Raw genomic sequence first — 18940 nt, 5'->3', positions numbered from 1 at the left:
TCATTAGGTGAACCATTGTGAGTCATTAAGCAACAACCTGATGTGACCCCCAACTTTTGACTTTCTGTCAGCTTCCCTATTGACTTTGCTTGTGGGAAGCCAAGGTTCCCACAAGAAAATTGCAAATTACAATAAAGGAAAGCTGAGATTATTGGAAATTCAGACTGGTTGCCCAGCACCCACAATCATGTGACCACCAGGGTGCTGTGATAACTGGAACTTTGAGGATAGATATAAGGATGAAAATATGTAGTGTAATTAAGAACGTCATTTGGATATATCATCAAATGTTACTTCCATGGTCTACAATAGACTACAGAATCCCCTGGTATTTCCACTTCTAGTCCACACATTAAACAGTTAAAGCTGGAACAATTAAAGGCCATTTCTGTTGGGGATGTATATACCACAGTATTGTTTCCAGAGGATCTGGAATGTTTTATGCTTTTTGATATATAAAGTTAGATAATATTGAACATTTTATTAAACTCTCCATAGTCATCATCCTTTATATACTGTTCATGTTTTTTTGCTTTGCTTTTGTCTGCTTTTTTTTCGTTTTTGCCAGCTGTTTTAATGTTTGCTAATGTTTGATAAATAAACATCAAACCACATGTTTTTAAACTTTACTGAATAGACTCTGTGCTTAGTGCAAACTAATAATTTACCCATCGCAATTTTCCAACAAATACAAAGTCCAATTATTTTATAATGTAATTTTTAAGATAAAATATAATATAAAATATAAAATCTATGTATTTATTTTTTATAAGGCTTGTAAAGAAGAGACAGAAGAAGAAGAATCCACTAATTTTATAGTAATGGAAGCTGGGTCTGATGAGCTGATATATTATGGGTAATTATTTCAACATAATTATGAACTGTGCATTTGTGAAAGAGCCAGGTTGCACCTTAAGCGTTGATAAATATTCCGAGAATACCAACAGATCTTGAATGAGTCTCCAAGATGGGTTACATGCTATGATATTGAAGAAGCTGCTGAAGATGTGGCCAAAAAGTCTTTGAGAAATTTTGGAGAATAGATGATCTACCAGATTACTGGAGAAAGGCAATGTCTCAGTTTTTGAAAAAGGAAGGAAGGAGGACCTGGGGAACTACAGACCTATCAACACGACAACGATACCTTGGGAGATCCTAGGGTAGCTCATAAAGCGATCAGTCTGTAAGCATCTTGAAAACAGTGCATTGATTACTAGAACACGGGTTAGTCAAAAAACAAATGTGGTCTGAATAATAGCTCATTTAAAAAAAAAGATAATAGATTGTAGGCATGCTATGAACATGGTATTTCATGACTTATGAAAACATTTGCCATAATTATTGACAACATTCTGCTAAAAAGGCAATAGAAATAAATGGCATATTTATTAAATGGATTCACAGCTATCGTAAAGAGAACAAGTATATTTTTTAATCGTATTGCAGGCTTTGGTCTTTGATCCAGTAGCCTCATACTTTTTCATTGAGGGGTTGAATAAAGGTTGGAAAGACTACTACCAGATGTGCAGATTTCACAAATTAAATGGGCTAGCTTATACTCTATGTCAGGGCTGTCAAACTTGCAGCCCATGGGCCAGATGCGTCATGCGCTGGCCACGCCCACACCTGGTTAACGAAGGGGAAAAAGTCACAATACATCGCATGATGCCGTGATGATGTGAGTTTGACACCCCTGCTCTAGGTAATCTTCATATGAATAGGCTTTCATTCTGAAGCTTATATGCTAAATTATAGGGGTGCAAATGTAAAAAAAAACCCTGCATGGCCCTACTATTGATCTAGTGCAGTGGTAGTCAACCTGGTCCCTACCGCCCACTAGTGGGCATTCCAGCTTTCATGGTGGGTGGTAGGAGTTTTGTTCAATTCTGAAGCACTTTCCTTTTTTTTAATTTAATTGACTTTAAAAAAAAAAATCGTAGCATTATTTAAAAACATTTTCATTAGGTTTTCATAAAATTCCCTGTGACAATTTAAATTTCTGAAAATATACTATTTGTATCACCCGCGCATAAGTTTAGTTCACGTTACGTAAGTGAAACTAAATGGTGCTTTTGTATGCGACTGCAAACAAAAGAGCCTCAACCCAGAATAGCTTACGCATCTCCCCCCACACCACCCAGCTGTAACAGACAAGCAGAGCTGGTAGCCGGCGCCCCCCACCCCAAACCCAATCCACAATGCGCGAGAAGCATGCACAGATGACGATACACAGCGCATTACTGTGGAACCGGTGGGCGGTTAGAAAATTTTACTACTAACAGAGATACAAAAGTGGGCGGTAGGTATAAAAAGGTTGACTACCCCTGATCTAGTGCATGGATCTGTTTTCATGAGTTATTTAGGAAAGGAACATCCATTTGTAAAAGCCTCAGTATTCTCTCAGTTTCAGGCTCTAAACTAAAACATAGATAAGTCGCTTTAGCCCCTTCACATTAAACAACCATATTTAATTTTAAAAAATCCCATGATTTCAGAATAATTAATATAATTATTTATTTTGTTTTCTAAAAACATAATTTATTTCTATGCTACTTTTTAAAACAAAATATGAAACAGCTTATTAGAATGACAGTGCAAAATAATGGTTTATTCCAATTCAGATAATTGCAAGCAATTCATTTTCAAATACCTTCAGTATGAAATCACCAAGAAATCGCCATTTATAGGTTGCAGTTTCAGCATTTGTTAAAAAATGTATGTTTAACTCATAGAAACCTGTAGGATGATGCCATAACATGATAGTTTGATCATTTTAAATTCTATTTTTTCCCTTTTATCTCAAGTAGTACTATGTCAAAAACTCAGAAGACTGAACCAGATGTTTTTCTGCCTCCCTCCATCAATATGACTACAAGGTCACCTCTTTCTTCTGTAGTTGACAGAGAAAAGGGCTTAACTTTTCTTTGTAACAGACATGAAGAAACTCCTAAAAGTAAGCTTATAACATTTTCCTCTCCTGTTAAAGTAGACTTGTGTCAACATTGTTCTAGCCTCGTTCACAAACTTCAGAGGCAGCCTTGCTAACAGCTTCGGTATTTTTCTCAAGGGTATATTTTCAGAAAAACTGCTAATATGCTCACTAGACCACTGGAATGCTGATACATTTTTAATATAAGTACCTTTTAGTTCTTGCTTCACTTAATAGGATAGACCAGACTAAAAAGACAATGTCATATATGTCTAAAACTATTTTTATTAAAATAGAATAACAGAGTTGGAAGGGACCTTGGAGATCTTCTATTCCAACCCCCTACTTAGGCAGGAAACTCTACACCACTTCAGACAAATGGTTATCCAACATCATCTTAAAAACCTCCGGTGTTGGAGCATTTATACCTTCTGGAGGCAAGTTGTTCCACTAATTAATTGTTCTAATTGTCAGGAAATTTCTCCTTAGTTCTAGGCTGCTTCTCTCCTTGATTAGTAATAATAATAATAATAATAATAATATCAGAGTTGGAAGGGACCTTGGAGGTCTTCTAGTCCAATCCCCTGCCCAGATAGGAAACCCTACACCATTTCAGACAAATGGCTATCCAACATTTTCTTAAAAATTTCCAGTTTTGGCGCATTTACAACTTCTGCAGGCAAGTCGTTCACTGATTAATTGTTCTAACTCTCAGGAAATTTCTCCTTAGTTCTAGGTTGCTTCTCTCCTTGATCAGTTTCCACCCATTGCTTCTTGTTCTACCCTCAGGTGCTTTGGAGACTAGCTTGACTCCCTCTTCTTTGTGGCAACTCCTGAGATATTGGAACACTGCTATCACGTCTCCCCTGGTTCTTCTTTTCATTAAACTAGACAAACCAGTTCCTGCAACCCTTCTTTATATGTTTTAGCCTCCAGTCCCCTAATCATCTTTGTTGCTCTTCTTTGCACTCTTTCTAGAGTCTCAACTTCTTTTTTACATCGTGGTGACCAAAATTAGATGCAGTATTCCAAGTGTGGCCTTACCAAGGCATTATAAAGTGGCATTAACGCTTCATGTGATCTTGATTCTATCCCTCTGTTTATGCAGCCCAGAACTGTGTTGGCTTTTTAGAATAGCTGAAGTAGCAGAATCTTTCAAATATGTACATGCTTCCCTCCTCCCTCACTTTATTTTTGTGTGAATAAGGGATATGTCAAGTGCAGAAGACCAGTCCACACATGAAGGTTCAGTTAAGCTGATTTGTTGCTAAATAGACGATGCACATGAATCTTCTCAGTTAATGGTCAGCACCTGGTTTGAGTTAAATAAGAATCAATGGTACACAAGGAGGGTTGTCTTACTTCTCTTGTGGCTACATAGGCTGATCCCTTTTTTCACTCCCCTCCCTCCAGGTTCTGCCATGCCCTCTCCTACACGAGAGACCTGAGATGTTTGCTCAAATTAGTTTGTTGGAATAGAGTCATTCAACAGGCTTGTCTGATTGTTGCCACAGGGGAAGATCATTCCATTGTCCTCCAAGGCCATTCTTTATGCCTTCTACATTTTCAATCATATATAAAACATTTTCTACTTGGGTACATGGCTAGAGGAGAAACCTATATGGATTTAATAATTTAGTATTCAGAATAGCTAGAGGACAAGGTGAAATGTGGCGAGGGATAAATGAAACATGGAAAATTGTACAGGGAATACCCTTGGCTTTTTTTGCCCCTGATTAACCTTAATTAATAAGCTTTTGAATTTTAAATACTAAAATAATATCAGCAGGAAGGTAGCAATACAACAGTTTCAGCCTGCATTTGATATATCAGTCTGAGAAGCAGCTCTGAATAAAGCTTCTTGGTGTTTCATGTGAGCTGATAGAACTCGAGGGCTAATTATTTGAGTGGCTACGTGCAGCGATTTAAACTGACAAGATCTTTTTTCCCTCTCAATTCTTTAGCAAGAACATCTTCCCAGTTTGAAAGAGCTGACGTTGCTGGTAGTTGTTCCTGTAGAGAAGAAATGACTCCCAACTCCTTATCTGAAAGAGCAATAACAAAAGACAAGAGCGGTAAAATCAAAAAGAAAAGCTTTTGCATGTCAAATGAGCAGACACCCAGTCCTGCCAGCAAATCTTTCCCAGCAATGGAGTTAGTTAAAGAAAACAATGTGTCTCAAGGCGTGCATGATGCTTCACCAGTTATTCCGGAATATTCTTTGGTACTACTACTACATTTTATTACTACTACTGTTGTTTTAGCTTGGGAGGGATTTGTCTCATTATTTATTGAACTAATTTTTAGAGTGTCAGTCAGAATTGTTTCTGGTTGTATGGTACACTGTACTTTCAGGCTGTCACTCAAATTGAAATCCTTTATGTGTTGGTGGAATTCTTGAATCCATGAGATCTATGAAGAGGGGGGAGGAAGGAGAGGATACAGAGAACAAAACATAGTCCCGAATTTCAGCAGTGATCTTATATGCAAGGGGAAGCAAAGTTACTAAGATATATGTTGTCTCTCTCTTCATGATTATTAATAGCATTTCCTGCCTTTTTTCCCTTCCTTTAGCTTCTTTCAGGGGAAATAGTTTCCAATCACAAATTGACTTTCTAAGAGGTCTCCAAAGCGTCCACAATAAATAAATTAATCTGTTTACCTGGCATGCACAGAAACCACAGTCCAAGGTTGTTCTGTGAAGATTTTACAATAGGAAATCTTCAGCAGTCAGGAATGGGAATAGGGCTGCCATTCATGCTTCCAATTTCCCCTTCTGTAATTATTCTGAGGGAAAAAAGATTCCACATTATTATTGGTTGGCGCTGGGGAGGAAGGGAGACCGATATATTTCCTCCTGTGTCCCACTTGTTTGCACAGTGACAGTTTGAAAAGATCTTTGGTGTTCCTGCAGTTGGTTTTCTTTCGGCGATTTATTCAGCAAGTACATGGCCGTGTCTAGGACGATTCTTTGAACATTAAGATGCAGCTGACGCAGATGTGTGAATCTTTACTGGGTTGACAATTGTGTTCCTCTTGTAAAAAATCCTCCTTAAGGTCACACAGGCCAATCCAAAGCCATCACGACACTTTCCCATAGCCATACTTTAGATGTCTATCTTAAGGGACATCTGACCTTTAATGGACTTTTCTGACCTTGAAGACTTTTTTTTCACTTCTAAAAAACTCACCCTAAGTACATTTCATTATCCCTTCTTTCAGAATATTCGGAACTGCCTATTTAGAGAGTAAAATATTAGATTTCACCTGGCTGTTTTTAATATTTTACAAACTTAATTTTCTTATGCTGTATCCCTTAATTGTTTTATAATAGCCTCAAAGAAGATTTGTTATTGCTTGACTGTTTCAAATATTTAATATAACACTGGCCTTAAGCATCTACTTAATGTTCCTCCTTTAAATGTATTTTTTTTTAAAAAAGAAACCACATTAGTAGATCTGTCTGCTGATCCTGTGTGTCTATGTAAAATTTGCTTCCAGCATTTGCACTGACAAATGAGGCCGTTTGGTTTGCTGGACAGCAGCATTTACATTTGTTGTTTCTAACTGTACTATAGCTGTGACATTCCATTTCTGTATACCTTTAAAAATGTCTATTTTATCTTATTCATCATTTTATTCCTGTGGAACCAAGCAAATTTCAGTATATGCAAATCCACTTACATTTCCCAGGCTGCATGAAGAAATCCAAAATAATGCACATGGATAACTTCAGCATTTTAATTCAGTTTATAGTATTAAATAAATACTATTTATTTATTTATTTATAGTATTTATTTTTAAATATAGTTATTCCTACATACCATATTGGTTCTATATAGAGATGGAGCTTAATGAAAATAAGAATTGGCTGCAAAAATATTTGATTAATATTTGGCAATCTAGAAACAAGTTCCACTCCATGTAAGAAATCTACTGTATTTTTTGGCGTATAAGTCACACTTTTTTCCCTCCTGAAGGCTAAAAATTTGGGTGCATCTTATACTCCAAATGTAGCTTTTTTGAAGCTTTTTTTCAGCCCTAAGGAGGCGCTGGCAAGTGAAGCAATCTCCCTCCGACTCTCAGCTGTGCTTTAGAAGCTTTTTTTCAGTGAAGCGATCTTCCCTGCTTTGCCTGCTCCCTCCGACTTTCAGCTGTGAAGTGTTTTTTCAGCCCTAACGAGTCGCTAGCGAGTGAAGTGATCTCCGTGGTTTGTCTGCTTTTCTCATTGCTTCTCTCTCCAAAGATCAGTTGTGCTTTAGAAGCTGTTTTTTTATCCCCAAGCAGGGGGTAAAAACCAGCAAACTAATGTGCTGAAGCTGATCAGACTAAGGACGCTAGCTAGATGAATACCTGGTAGGCAGATTTTGTTTTCCTATTTTCCTCCCCAAAAACTAAGCTGTGTCTTATACTCTTATACAGTTATTTTGAACAGGCAAGACAGGACAGCAATATCACTACTGAATGCATTATACTTACATTGGTTTCCTAATACTCTACTTTCACTTCTGGGCAGGGTGATGAACTATCCTAGTACTTTTGGGAAAATCTCCGGGTATAGGACGTAGCTTAACTAAAACAAAATCAAAACATCCCCCTCCCCCTCCCCTAAGACCTAATATCAGCAATAAAACTCAATCTATAATTTCATTGCTTACCTGGAAACTTTGTTGTTGTTGTTAGTTGCAAAGTCGTGTTCGAGCCATCGTGACCCCATGGACAATATTCCTGCAGGCCTTCCTGTCCTATACGATCCCCTGGAGTCCATTTAAGTTCATGCCGACTGCTTCAGTGACTCCATCCAGGCACCTCATACTCTGTCTTCCCCTTCTTCTTTTGCCCTCAATCTTTCCCAGCATTAGGCTCTTCTCCAGTGAGTCCTTCCTTCTCATTAGGTGGCCAAAATATTTGAGTTTCATCTTTAGGATCTGGCCTTCTAAAGAGCAGTCAGGGTTGATCTCTAGGACTGACTGGTTTGATCGCCTTGCAGTCCAAGGGACTCACAGGAGTCTTCTCCAGCACCATATTCAAAGGCCTCAATTCTTTGGCACTCAGCCTTTCTTATGGTCCAACTTTCACAGCCATACATTGCAACTGGGAAAACCATAGCCTTGACTATACACACTTTTGTTGGCAAGGTGATGTCTCTGCTTTTTAGTATGCTTTCTAGATTTGCCATAGCTTTCCTCCCCAGGAGCAAGCGTCTTTTAATTTCTTGGCTGCAGTCCCCATCTGCGGTGATCTTGGAGCCCAGGAAAATAAAATCTGTCACTACCTCCATTTCTTCCCCATCTATTTGCCATTTTATTAATGTTGAGTTTCAAGCCAACTTTTGTACTCTCCTTTGGGTGCATCAAGAGGTTCTTTAGTTCCTCTTCACTTTCTGCCATTAGAGTGGTATCATCTGCATAGCTGAGGTTATTGATATTTCTCCCAGCAATTTTAATTCCAACTTTCGATTCATCCAGCCCCGTCTTTCTCATGATGTGCTCTGCATATAAGGTAAATAGGCAGAGTGACAGTATACAGCCTTGCTGGACTCCTTTCCCAATTTTGAACCAATCAGTGGTTCCGTGTCCAGTTCTCACTGTTGCTTCTTGACCTGCATATAGGTTTCTCAAGAGACAAATAAGATGGTCTGATATTCCCATCTCTTTAAGAACTTGCCACAATTGGTCTGATATTCCCATCTCTTTAAGAACTTGCCACAATTTGTTGTGATCTACAGAGTCAAAGGCATAAGGATAGACAATAAATGATGATAGTCCTAATTATTCTGCCTATGTCAAGTTACTCTGGATTTTAGATGTTTTAAATGGATTATTCTATACATGAGCTCCTATGGAGGGATTCAAGACAACACTTAGTGTTATTTTTCTAGTCTTTTTTTTTTGTCATTCTAGTTGTCACAGGTAGCCCTAAGAAAGAAACCTGTTTGTAACCCATACCAAGGACTTGAAGAATTTTTTACAATGGGTTCAAATTGCCTGCAATTTAAGATGGAATCCATTCCTTCATCATACAAGGCCCAAGATTCTCCAAAGAACATCATTTCATTTTCAGGTAGTCCTGCATAAGAACATTTCTCTAGTGATGTTTCTGCTTATTGAGAACATTTTCAATGCATGGTGGTTTCTCTTTCATTTTTAAATAAAACAATTTTTTCTTAAGTGTCAGAACTGTAGCATTATGCACAAGCAAATGTTGGCTTCAGTTGGTGTAAATGTTATAACTAAAAGACACAGAAATAGTGCACCATTTTTTTAAAAAAAATTGGCATTCTCTTATGCCATATGTAGCTACTAAGCAATGTCACATTACACTTATTGTGGGAAATATAATTATGTAAGTATTTGATTTTTTTATTTCTTATGGTTGAGGGAACTTGATTATCAAGAGAGCTCTTTGGGAAATCATTAATTAATCATGTAGTGATAACTGACTTGCTTAATAAACAACCTAGTCGCTAATGAAAAAGCTAGACATTGTCTGAAAACAGTTTTCCATTTTACTTTTGTTGGCTGGTAAAGTAAATGTTTTGAGTTCATCTTCCCAGATCATTCAGGTTTTAACCTTGGAATGTTTATCATCTTGGGGTTGCAGATGGGGTCAAGCTTACTTTCCACCAAATCTGTCCAGAGAAAAGGCTATGAATTAAAGGTCTTTCAAAGGTTCCAGTTGGTGACACAGTATGACAGCAAGACAGTGTCAGCTCAAGTCTCAAGAGCTTTCACTGAAATTCATTTTCAGCTCAAGGTGAAACACAATAAAAGACAGGCACATAATAAAATAAGTGTAAAAGTATTTTTTTTAAATAAAATCAAGGAAACCGTAAAGCAATTAGCAGCTAACATTTCATAGCATGATGGAGGATCCAGGTATTTTCTTATATCTATAGCTATCTATAACAATATAGCTATCTATAAGGTACCACCAGAGAAGACAGCATCCTGGTTGCAATGACAATTAGAATTATTAACAATTGGAAGAATTAAACATGATTGCTGTTGGGTGTACAATGGATATTTTAATGGCACATGTGAAAGTCTGAACAGAAACAAGTTTACCTTTCATATGGGAGGCTTATCTATGTATGTTACTTATTGCCCCAGTAGTTCCCCACTTCAGGACAAAGTAAATAGAGTCCTATGTGGACACTGTTACCCACACTTTATTTTCGTACAGACAGAGGTACAGAACTAATGTAGCATAGCGTACCATATGAATTGCTATCCATAAAGGTTTTTCTTAGCTCTGTCAGTCCTTGCTTCTTGTTCCATGTACTAATGGCCTATTGTAGAAAGCTACCTAAGTTCAGAATGAAATGTTCAGTGGTTGCACAGAAAATAAAACAAATAGGCAGAGAGAAATTCAAATCATGGGTTTGAATTCTGAATAAGACTGTTTGGACTTTTGTCTTACTACCGTGTTTTCCCGAAAATAAGAAACCCTGAAATAAGTGCTTAGCCTTATTGCCACGCGCTCAAAAGCCCGATTGGGCTTATTATCAGGGGATGTCTTATTTTGGGGGACACAGGGAAACTGTGCTAAATAGAAAGTAATGATGTAAATATTTGCAGTCACTTTATTTTGTGGCTAAGAGCTGATGAGAACTTTTTTTTGATCTGCCTACTTTTACTATGTAGTAGATCTATACATTGATTATTTTTAATTAGATCTCCATATTAGCAACAGCTCATTATACTTTTTTAGACAAATTGATGAATGTAAGTCTGTATTTAATTTAATAAGCCTATGACGCCTTTCACTTTTCCTTTTTTCAGTGTTTTATTACAGAAAGAAAATGAGCCTGAATCAAGACATTGCCTTTAATAGTTTGTTTTATTAAAATTTGCCCTTGCCAATTTAAACTGGCTGCTACCAATTAATCAACTTCAAGATCTAGATAAATGATTTAATTAATGCAAGCTTGGTCTTCTAACCAATTTTTTTTCCTGTTGTTTGGTACATAAGTTTCCCATCTTTGTTTTCTCACAGAATAGACTACAGATTTACTGCTTGCATGCTTTTAAGAGCAGTTGGGTAGGAAGTAAGAAACTGAAAAATCTTCACCTGCTTAATTTCTCCAGGTCAGGTTGCTATTGAAAATGTAAGATGAAGAGAGAGAGAGAGAGAGAGAGAGAGAGAGAATTCTTTTAATATATTGTTCAAGTTCTGAGAAAGGGTAGTTGAAGATTTAAATAGTTACTTAATGGTGTATGCATTTAAAGCAATGGCTGTTGACCAGTATATATTTTTTTTAATATAAAATATCTGATTGTCTTAATTAGATCTGTTTTTTCATCTTCAGGACCTGAGCAGTGGACAAGGCACTTGAGTCTAGGGGAATGTGCTGATGAATGTGTAGTACAAGAAATAATGAACAGTGAGCTTGGTAGACCATTAAGTAGACAGGGAAGGCAAACTCCACGTACTAGACTTTCTCAGCCAAATTTATCCATTGGTGAGTTCTTTCCAAAACTAATTGGGCACTGACAGCAGTAATTTAACCTCCCTGCATAATTCCTTCCCAACACTGTAACCGGCAAACGAAAATCAGTTGCAGTATTTCAGTTCGTTGAACATTATTATGTGTTTTACTCATTGACTGATGTTAGATATAGTGTGAAGAATTAAAGTCGGCAGTTGAGATTTTTTATGTACTGCGTCTATGATGGACAGTCATATATCATTTTCCCAAAAAACTATTTTGTTGGTAATAGAACTGCTGCTGCATTGTCTTTTTTAAAAAAAAATAATTCTGTAATAGTAGTCTCCATAATTGCATTTCTGCATACTCATTCCCCTTTCTGGCTTTCTGCTTGATGTAGCATGTATAGAGCTATGGTTTAATAAAAGTTTTATTTATCTGGCTTACTATATGAGCAAGTAGCTCATTTGTGAATCAGGGGAGAAGAAGCAATATTTTTCATTCTTTGTTATTCAGGACTTACAAAATGATAAAATAATGTATACTAATAGCAACCCCATCCTCAAAGTTTTGATCTTCATGCAACTAGAATCTTTCAGAAAGAAGAGGGATAGTACTATCATAAAGGTTTGCAGAAATACAATATAACTAAAATTGCTCAAAGAATAGATTAATAGCTGCAGAATTCAGATTGACTACTGTGGAGGAGAGACTGGAAAATAAAAAAGGGAATAAAATACAATATCCGGGGTGGGGGGAAGCATACAATCCACATTACAAAAACATGTCCCATGTACATTTTCTAATATCAATTATAGTTGAAATGTTATCATGAAAGGAAAAATATTATAGAATAAGAAATCATAATTTTCCACTGTGTTTATTGTTACTTTAAACCAGTATTGGTCTCCTTAAAGATGTGCGGACACCAACTTCTACACATCTTTAAGCTGCCAAGATTGAGAAATACTGCCTTTAACAGTCATGATCCCCAATATGATACTTTACCATACATACGAGTTCTCTCAATGCAGTGCCCAAAACAGATACATTTCTCTTTTTTTGTTTCAGATAATGCTTCCTCAAGACCCTTTTCTGCAAATATTCCCCTTTGCAAAATCGTTAAACACCATCCTCGCCCATCTTCAGTCATTGAGACAGGATCCAAACATTTAAATACACAACCTTTATCTCGAGCTGCTTTTGAAATTTCAGAAATTTCAGGCATTGATGTCACTGAGAATGATGATCCTTCTTTTGAGGATTACACCAGTCAACAAACCCTAACAGATTTAGATCATGAATTAAAGAGTATTTCAGGTAATTGTGCCAGTTCATCAAAGTTGTTTGGCAAAACAATGTAATTTGTTTAAGCTTAAGTATCCTTGTAAGGTGTGTATTTTTTGCACATATTTGTATGTTACTTTTTCTAAATTTTTGGATTATTCACAATAAAATGGAAACATCTGCAGTTTTATTTATTCTATCCTATCATTAGCTAAAGAATGGAAGATGTAAATAAGTAGTCAAGATGTAGCATTCTTCTGCAGTATCTGTTTCTAATACTTGGAACATTCCTTTGGATATAAATACAAAGCCTTATTGATCAAATTATAGTTCAGCTTGACTGAATTTATTCTAGGGATCATTTTCTCTTTTTTGTTGTTTTAAAAGAAGAAAAGTGATTTTAAAGGAAAAATGTTGGATTGGAAAGCCATTGATCGATGTTTGGGTATAGAAGGATTGGTTAACATAGTAGATTTTTTTAATGGGTCAGACGGTCATATGATGAGTCTCATTTCCTTCCACAAAGGAGGACTAGGAAATAGAACCCAAGCTATCTGACTGGAATAACTTTATTGAAGTGCAGAAGAAATCATCTATGGGAACGCTGCTTGTCAAAGGTTTAGCAGAGCAGGGAGCAGAAAGCAAAGTTTGGGATTAATGAAATGACTTGGAGTAGAAAGAAGTGAGGAAGGATGGATTAGTAAGCAAAGAGATAAATTTATATAATAGGCATAAATAAATAATCCATTGTTTAGTACACTAGCTTTTGGTTCCTCTCTGCTTTCAGCAAACAGAAATTGTGTTTATTTATTAGGGAGTAGATGTTAAAAAAGTAAAAGAGAAAGTTTCCCCTGTCCTGTCATGTCTGACTATAGGGAATGATGCTCATCTCTGTTTGCTAGCAGAGGAAGCCAGTGTTGTCCGAAGATGCTTCCACTGCCATGACTCATGAGGCTCATGAAACGCTGTTACCTTCCCACCAAATTGGTACCTTTTAGTTCAAAAGCATTGGCATGCTTTTGAACTGCTAGGTTGTCAGGAGCTGGGACAAAAATGTGAGCTCACCCCATGACTCGGTACTTGGGTCTCAAGCTGCCAACCTTCTAGTTGACAAGCCGAGCATCTTAACTGCTAAGTGACGGGGTCCTGTAAAAGTAGATGGTAAAGGTAAAGGTTCCCCCACACATGGGTGCTAGTTTTTTCTGGCTCTAGGGGCGGTGCTTATCTCCGTTTCTAAGCTGAAGAGCCAGCGCTGTCTGAAGATGTCTCCATGGTCATGTGGCCGGCATGACTAAATGCTGAAGGCATACAGAGCGCTGTTACCTTCCCACCAAAGTGGTCCCTATTTTTCTACTTGCATTTTTTTTGTGCTTTCAAACTGCTAGGTTGGCAGAAGCTGGACAAGTAACAGGAGCTCATCCAGTTACGTGGCGCTAGGGATTCGAACTGCTGAACCGCCAACCTTTCGATCAACAAGCTCAGCTAATGAGCCACCGTGTCCCTTAACAGTAGATGTTACAAGCACATAATTTAGATTATAATTTTTCAGTAGAATTATAAATCCTAAACATGATGTTTTGAGCAATTCATTTGTCTACGACATTGTCAATGGCTAAATCAAAAGAAATAGACTATTTTGCATCAAGTTGAGGGTGCATCCTCAACAGCCTTCAGAATATGCAATCCTTACCAATAGCACAGCAACTTTTTTCCAACTTAATTAAGTTCCTTATTAATTAATGTGGCAGATTGAGAGAATGTAAGATGTGTTGAATCATTTGGTAGAAACCATGTGTGATATGATACATTTTCTTTTCATTTATTAATGCTATTTGCTTCCAGTAGAGCATAGTAGTCCTGACCTGGCACGGTGTGATAGTTTATATTACAGATTATAGCAGAGTCACCTAAATAAGTACATATCTATATTACACTGAAGAGTTTTCACCAATATTTTGAACAAAAGTATTTTCTTCTTTTTTCAAAATGTGTAATATATTTTGTATGTAAGATAAATGTCAGAGCTGGTTGTTTTTCCTTACATTTTGTAAATATTTCAGACATCTAAGAATTTCCATTGCATGTAATTTAAATATATATTTATATATTGAACATTTCAGATTCCTGGGAAAATCTCAATGGTTTAAACTGTGGAGACTTCAACAGACATTCAAAAATCACATATCGGGATTTGCATAACAACCATGAATTAAAAGACTGTAGTCAAGGTGATGCTGTAAGGTTAGTTAATCCTGACTTTTATTAAGCTTTGAGAACACTTCTCTGTACATCTCAGTATCCCTTGCTTTGTGAATAAAGGCAATTTTCTTATATAAAATATTCCATACCTTTCTTTGAATAATTTTCTGTAAACAATGTAGAAGAATGATTGTTAGAAGATGCCTTCATGTAGCTTAATGTGTTTTTCCTAATTATTTGCTAATATAATTTGTTTCCCAATTATTAGCTCATTTGAAAAAATGTTTAATTATACATGATTTGAAAACATTAGATTTTCTCTGTTTCTAATAATAATGGCATCTTGCCTCAAGTAAGAAGTCTGCAAATATTTTTTTTTCATTTTTTTCTCCTACTCCCTTCCTATGTTATCTAGTTTAGCCATTTCCACCAGGATGTCATCAGAGCTTCTTATGGTTTTAAATTCAATCTTATATCTGCATGTCAATTGTCACAGACCATTACAACAGAGCTAACCTATACTTAATGGCAGTCGAGACTTTGTTTTCTTCAACAGATAGTCCTCAACCTAAGACCACAACTGAGCCCAAAATTTATGTTGTTAAGTGAGAAATTTATTAAGTGAGTTTTGCCCTGTTTTATTATTTTTCTTGCCAAATGTGTTAAGTGAATCACTGCAGTTGTTAAATTAGTAACACGGTTGTTAAATTAATCTGGTTTCCATTGGTTTCATGACCCTGTAACCATCATGAATGTGAGTCAGTTGTCAAGCTTCCACATGTAAATAACATGACCATGGGGATATTGCAACGGTCATGAGTGTGAAAAATGGTCATAAGTATTTTTTTTCTGTGCCGTAACTTCGAATGGTAACTTTGAACGGTCATTAAGTGAACTGTTGTAAGTTGAGGACTACCTGTAACCTCTTTTTTCAATATCTTGTGTGGTTGTGACTGAACAGCTTCAATTTGAATTCATTTCAATTTAAAATTCAATTCAAAATTATAATTTCTTTTTTATTGTTTTAGCTTCTATGATGAACATTATACAGATGATGAGGAAGACAAGATGGACAGACAACAGGTGATAGAATTGCAATGAAAAAGAATCCAACCTGATATGATCATCTATTTCAGCCTTCTAACCAATCTAAAATGCTTGTCCCAAGTATGGTGGATCAACTAAACTCATAAGGAAGTAAATAAATAAATTAAATACACATTGATACTAAAAGATAAACGAAGAACAATGCAGTTGGGGTTTTCTTCCTGTCTTTTTCTGTAAGAGAATTTAATTTACATTTGCCTTAAGTGTTTCAATGAGGCAAGTAGTCAGCTTCATTCAGAAATGTTGTTTATAAAACTTTCTAGTTCTTCAAAACTCAACTTAAGGGTGAATGACCAAGCCCTCCAAACTGAATTGTTAACTAGTGCACATCTTGCTTATGATTGTAGCTTACCTGGATATCCACAAAGGAAAGGATGTTATGAATACTTCTCTTAGGTTCAGGATTTGCCATCGTTCTGCCTATTTGCTATCGTACTGCCTATTCTGGAGATAGTGGCAAAATTTAGGACAGTGATGGTGAACCTGAGACACATAGGTCAAAGTTTAATGACATCATGACATTTTGGGTGACATGCCAGTGTTCACCAACACCCAACAGCTATTCTCAAAAATCACATGATTTTTGGAGACTGCAAAGGGCCAGGCAAAAATGGGGTATGCTCTCACATGGCCTCTAGAGCAATGGTTCTCAACCTTTATAGTGCTGCGACCCCTTTAATACAATTCCCCACGATGTGGTGACCCCAACCATAAAATTATTTTCATTTTGAATTTATCGCGCCTGAAGCCGTAATGGCTAGCGATCTGAACTGCTTGCGATTGCCTTGAGGACAGAGGCATCAAAGCGGAGACTCCTCCCCTATTAAGTTTATTGCGCCTGAAGCCAGATTAGGCTAGCGATTGGGAGTGATTGCAGCTGGCTTGAGAGAGAGACATCAGAGCAAAGATTTCTCTTTTTTTTAATTCATTGCTAACGATTTGAAGAGCCTCCAGCTGGCTTGTGGAGTCAACCATTGGAGCGCGATTCTTCGACTCGCAAGTATACTTCCCATATTTCCGATGGTCTTAGGCGACCCCTGGCAAATCGTCATTCGACCCCCAACGGGGTCCCGAGCCACAGGTTGAGAACCACTGCTCTAGAGCCTTCAAAAATTACATAAGAAAGGAACTTTCTGCTCCAGGAACGAAGGCCTCTGTTCTGTCCCCCACACCTCAGTCCGGGAGGCATGAGAAATGACTCAATTAGCCAGCAATTGAGTCCACGGCAGCTATCAGCTCTGGCAGCAACCCAGCAAGCGTCTGCCAAGGTTTTTCTGTTATCTTTCTTGATGCCGGCGTGTCAACCAGGAAGTCAGGAATAAACAGCACTTCAGCTCAAGTTCTCTCTAGGCAGTTTGTTTTGTTCATCACGAAGTAGTATAGCAGCCCCTCCTGCTTTTATACCCTGTGGGGTGTGGCTCCATGACTCAGCACTTTCTAGGCCTGCTCCACCCCTGCTTCTGTTGTTCCCGCCTCTCTTGTCTACGAAACCTGAGATCTAACCAGGACTGATTGTCCACAGCTGGGTCTGGAAGCATTTCCTGGGTGGGGGGAGATACAGGAGGCAGAGGCCTCGTCACTTCTTCCACCTGGCCTGCCTCTGGCTCCCGGAGCTGAGCCAGGGAAGCCGGCCCTGCAGAAGGGAGCCCTGACAGCCCTTCCCCCTCACTCTCTGAGTCACTTTCTGGCAGGGGGCCAGGCCTGGGGGGGGGGCTGGAGCCACAACAGCCTCGTATAACTTGAGGCTGTCTCGGATAGGCTGAAGAGGCCTGTCAGCAGAAGGAGAACACTGTCTGAAGGTAAATGGTATGCAGTAATTCTGGGGATCACAAACGTGATTGGCCTATTTTTTTAAAAAATAAATGAATATGTAAAGATTTTTTTTCTCTCACTTTGTTTGGAGAAAGGGTGTGTGTGACATGCTGTCAAGTTATGCATTTTCTAAATATTTGACACGTCATGCCCAAAAGGTTCACCATCACTGATGTAGGAACTGAATCAATTTATTGCCAGTTTTGATGTACTGTCTCACTTAGCAACAAAAATTTGGGACTCAATTGTAGTTGTAAGTTGAGGACTATCTTTAAAACCTATATATCTAAGATAACTATATGTCTTCTCACATGGCCTGACATTTTTATTATTGCTCATTAAGCATTTATTCGTGACAGCTACATTTTACTATTTGGGAAGCAATGCAATAGGGTTTTTAAGTCATAAACTACAAAGAGATTGTGGTCTGCATGCAAGTAGATTCTTATTTTCAGATGGGGTTAGTCTTTACACACTACGTGCAGGCTACTGGTATGTAAGCAGCTAATTGGTCAACCATTGTGTGGGTTTCAGTTGCTGCATCTTTATAATTAATGAAGCTAAAGTTTGCTGGGCATTCCCACTAGTGAAATGAGAGAATAACAAACCTCCTCAGGTCTACATATACATAGGTATTTAAAAGCTGCATGCATTTTTAAAAAATTCATGGATTAAAATCCCTACAAAAATGTGGCCTATTAAGAAGCCTTCTTTATCAACTCTAAGAGCCTCTCCCATATTTTAACTTCCAAATCTTTTTTTAAAGAATAGAATAGAATAGAATAGAATAGAATAGAATAGAATAGAATAGAATAGAATAGAATAGAATAGAATAGAATAGAATTTTTATTGGCCAAGTGTGATTGGACACACAAGGAATTTGTTTTGGTGCATATGCTCTCAGTGTAGGTAAAAGAAAAAGGAAAGAAAAAAAAATACATCAAAGGTACAACATTTACAACACAAATGATGGTCATAGGTTACAATTTAACCCTTAATGATAGCAACAAAAAGTTACAGTCATACAGTCATAAGTGGAAAGAGATTGGTGATGAAAACGATGAGAAGATTAATAGTAGTGTAGATTTAGTAAATAGTTTGACAGTGTTGAGGGAATTATTTGTTTAGCAGAGTGATGGCCTTCGGGAAAAAACTCTTCTTGTGTCTAATTGTTC

The 18940-nt window shown here is 37.3% G+C and overlaps 1 protein-coding gene across 1 annotated transcript in view; it reads left to right on the top strand.

The window, feature by feature from the left end:
* ZBBX (zinc finger B-box domain containing) overlaps positions 1–16065 on the top strand; it is a 42748-nt gene extending 26683 nt beyond the window's left edge. Inside the window, exons 12-19 of the mRNA XM_058189032.1 lie at positions 774–856; positions 2805–2953; positions 4894–5153; positions 8833–8992; positions 11241–11393; positions 12432–12680; positions 14768–14888; positions 15875–16065. Coding sequence (XP_058045015.1) covers positions 774–856; positions 2805–2953; positions 4894–5153; positions 8833–8992; positions 11241–11393; positions 12432–12680; positions 14768–14888; positions 15875–15947 — 1248 coding nt within the window. The 3' untranslated portion in view covers positions 15948–16065. The remainder of the gene's footprint in view (positions 1–773; positions 857–2804; positions 2954–4893; positions 5154–8832; positions 8993–11240; positions 11394–12431; positions 12681–14767; positions 14889–15874) is intronic.
* The last annotated feature ends 2875 nt before the right edge of the window (positions 16066–18940 follow it).

Source organism: Ahaetulla prasina, chromosome 6, assembly GCF_028640845.1.
Source record: "Ahaetulla prasina isolate Xishuangbanna chromosome 6, ASM2864084v1, whole genome shotgun sequence".
Lineage (NCBI taxonomy): Eukaryota > Metazoa > Chordata > Lepidosauria > Squamata > Colubridae > Ahaetulla > Ahaetulla prasina.
This window is presented reverse-complemented; position numbering and strand designations above follow the sequence as displayed.